This window comes from Cebidichthys violaceus, unplaced genomic scaffold, assembly GCF_023349555.1.
Source record: "Cebidichthys violaceus isolate CVI_PGR_0920_01 unplaced genomic scaffold, fCebVio1.0.p SCAF_102, whole genome shotgun sequence".
Lineage (NCBI taxonomy): Eukaryota > Metazoa > Chordata > Actinopteri > Perciformes > Stichaeidae > Cebidichthys > Cebidichthys violaceus.
The window spans coordinates 85,538-89,263 of record NW_027176266.1 but is presented as its reverse complement, the minus strand read 5'-3'; the positions used below and the strand labels follow the sequence as shown (position 1 = coordinate 89,263).

General features: G+C 45.4%; 1 protein-coding gene across 2 annotated transcripts in view; it reads left to right on the top strand.

Annotated features, from left to right (window-relative positions):
* Positions 1 to 1,250: 1,250 nt before the first annotated feature.
* Positions 1,251 to 3,726, top strand: part of stxbp1a (syntaxin binding protein 1a) — a 52,947-nt gene continuing 50,471 nt past the window's right edge. The window contains exon 1 of one of the 2 annotated variants that reach the window (XM_068729555.1): positions 1,251 to 1,383. In XM_068729555.1, the coding sequence (XP_068585656.1) occupies positions 1,347 to 1,383 (37 nt within the window). In that variant the 5' untranslated portion in view covers positions 1,251 to 1,346. The remainder of the gene's footprint in view (positions 1,384 to 3,726) is intronic. The other variant, XM_068729561.1, reaches the window with a different exon arrangement.

The window sequence follows — 3,726 nt, the reverse complement described above, 5'->3', positions numbered from 1 at the left end:
ACTGGCCTGGTTCACAGCGGCAGGACACACCCTCTAGGAGTCATCACTGGTTCAACGTGTTTAGGCGGCCCTGCCAAGGGTGTGGCCAAAACCAGGAGCTTTAATGTAGTAACAACATATTTAACATTTACTGTGAACGCGAGTGTGGTGTCTGTGAGCGTGCAGCCCGACTTTGTTTGGTGTTTAACTTCTAGCTTCATTTATGAATAATGCATTTAAAACACAGACCAAATGCATTGTAGCCTACATAATGATCAACCCTAAGCAAAGTGGCGTTTTGGAAATATATTTTTATGTCATGGATTTAATTAATTTTAATCCACTCTTAACGCCCAATGCAATTTGAATACAAATAGAAAACTCGTTTTTCTATGATGTCCTGTGTTTGCGCTTCACTGCAGAAAGATGCATGCTGCCCTCTTGTGGACACTTGTGTTACTCGGCTATTAAATATTGAGAGGGGCCTGTGTCCTGTAGAATTGTTGCAGATTAGTGTAAAATGTTGATCGACTGGTCCAGCAGTGTGGCGATTATTGCTGTTATTTAGCCTACTGTATGGAGCTAACATTTGTTGCTTATTGAATTTACCTGACTCCAGGAAAAGCAGCTGTTGGGGATCAAAATAACCCGAGCAATAAGCAGTGCTTATTATAAGACATGTAGTGACTACTTGGATTTTGTGCTTTATTGTTTTCATGAATTTCATTCATCAAGCAAAATGTCAATGCTAATTTCAAATGTGAGCCTTTGCTGCCTTTCTCTTCCCTATCACTGCAAACTAACGAATATATGTTGGCTTTGTTTTTTGAGGACATCACATTAATCAATGTAATCAAGAATAATGAATTGTAGGCCGACAATTGCCACCCATTAAAACAATATCACCATTTAAACCAAACGCAGTGAAATAATTACATCAGAACCCACGACAGAGATCATTTTAGCGATGCTTTTTAATCTCCTCTGGTTTAGCGTTCTGGAGTTCAATCGGGCCTAACATGACAATAGTTCCGATTGAATTCCATGTTTCTGGATAGGAGGCTGCAAAATATCGTTCAATATGTCAGAATAATATAAGGATGTATCAGGGACACAATGACAAGGCTGTAGTAAGTAGCTAATGAATCGCAGTTGCAGTCAAGCATCCATAGACTGTATATAAACGTTCAGTATCGCCAATGAGGGGATGGTGCGTAAGGATACGCAGTGACGTTTCCAACTGGAGACTACTCCGCAGCGATGTGAGGTGAACAGAGAGAGGAGGGAGAGAGAGAGAGAGAGAGAGAGAGAGAGGGAGAGAGGGAGGAAGCAGAGGGAGAACACTCAGTCCAACACTCAGCAGCATCATGGCACCTATCGGATTAAAGGCGGTGGTCGGCGAAAGTAAGATTATTTCTTTATTAGCCTATTTTGCTCCGACTCTCGTGAGATGCGCTGTGCGAGCGAATGCGGTCGTCTTTGTGTGTGTTTTTGCGGGATGCGGATGTCAGCTAGTGCATCTGGAGGATGATGATGGTGACGACGATGATGATGAAGGTGGTGCTCTTGGTGTTCCATTGTATCCTATAGCAGGACCACAGCCGTGTAGTGAGGGAGTTGTGGATGACCTGCAGAGGCTGGTTTTCTCTCACAAGGCTGCTGCGGTGCGGATGCGCAATTGTTTTACAAGCGCGGGGAGACGTGCAAATGGATTTAACTCGCGGTGATTAGCCCGCTGATGAACGTAGCCATCCTGCCCCAGAAGGATGCAGAAAGCCTGGAGGCAAACGCAGCCCACGTACGCCCTTTTTAGCCTCACTCAGCGTTTATTTTTTAGGAATAATCTGCACCGTATAGGTTAACTGTGGCTTTGCTTGAATGTTTTATAAGACACCGCGCATACACTTGCCTTACGTGCCTTTATAGATAATAATCTCATGTAATGCTATTGGTCCGTGGGATTCCCTGATCTCAACGGTGCCTCACCCTTCTGATGGAGCATGAACCGGTGGCGTAAAACACCCTTTCTGCACCAGAGCGCTTCAGAGCTAAATCAAGCTGCTGACAGCCCCGCAACGGAATAATGGCGGATTGTGTCCAAGACGAGAAAGTTGCACTTACAACGCCGCTCCGCAAAGAAATTCCGCATTATCGTGCAGGCCTACACGCTCTCCCGTCCAGTAACACTCAGCGAATGCCCTTTCATCACCGCCATGCCCTTTGCTGGCAGTGCGCCACCGATCAGCCTGTGTAATCCTGCATCATTATGGCTGTATCACTCGACTGTCCAGCGCAGATTTAGTCATTTAGACTAATTTATTCGGGCTGATGCTCGGCTGCAGCGTCGGTGTGTGCGGTGCTGATGCGGGGCCTGAACACGGAGGCGCAGCTCGATTCTGCTCAGCAGGGTCAGCTGGGTGCAAGTGTTGGCGGTCGTGTTTATGTCAGACAGGCCTGCATAGTGACTTAAAGACTGACAGCGACCACTTAATGTGAAGTCAGGTGGTATCTCCATCACTAATGTTCTCCGGTAATTTCCCAAGCTGCGCGTTCTCTCTATTTTTAACCCTGCCACATGCGCCCTGCCCATGGTGCAGGATTTGCTTCGTTTGATGCTATCTGTTGTTTTCATCTTATTGATTCAGTTTCACATGTCACTACAGAAATCCACGCACTCGCTCCGCAGTAATGTCTCGCCCTCTGGCAATAAGATCGCTGAATCTCCAAATGTCTTAAATCGTGTCAGGATCATTGGCACATTGGTCATGTGCTGTAAATTCTCAGGCCCCCATCACACACACACACACACACACACACACACACACACACACACACACACACACACATCCACCTCCTCAGTCTTACAGAGTCACTGTTTTCTGTTATGATATGATGGAGGGTGAAAGGGTTTGTGCTTTGGCTGGAAATCAGACCTCCCACATGAAGCTGAGCCTGAACCACCAACAGTTACGAACCACAAAATGCAAACTCACTTTGAGGCCGAGCATATTGTATTATGTAACAGATATAATGAAATGGTGTTGTGATTGGTGGTGTGTGTAAAGCTGTGAATGTTTAGTGTCTCAACCCACAACTCTTTCGATCCATTTAGTTTGCTTGGAATCTCTGATTTTAACATCATCAGGTAAACCACTGAGATGATATGATCATATTGTCATGAATAAAATAATAATACTGAATTATGGCCAGCCCCGCTGTGGAGTTGGAGCAGATTTTTAATAGGTGATTAGTACTTTTTTATCTTAGTGCTATATAGTACTGGGTTTAAGGTGATAATTTGCCATTTTACGGCCTGCAAGATATTTTTTTTGTAATATGGCAGATTCTTTGTTACTCAAGGACCTAACACTGAAATTTGACAGAAATGATATCATCTGCACACCTACAGCATTACACAATGCAGCTTCACATGCCATATATCCCTGCATGTTCTGCATTGCTTCTTTATTTAGGCCTTGTAACTGGCAATTGCATAAACCAGTTTGTAAAGCTAAAGGCAGGAACACGCAGCCTCTGTGTGTCGAGTGAATCGTCTTTTCCAGACCAATGTAAACACTCGTGCGCGTTTCCCAGTAGGTAAAGGCAGGGACTCAGCAGGCAACACCTGCGCTCTGTTTGGCTGAGGTGAAGCCGGGATGGGATTGGTGGAGGTGGTGGGGGCAGAGAGATTGGAGGGGGGGGGTGGGGCACACCATCATGGGTCTTCTCTGCAGCAGTGGATGTAGC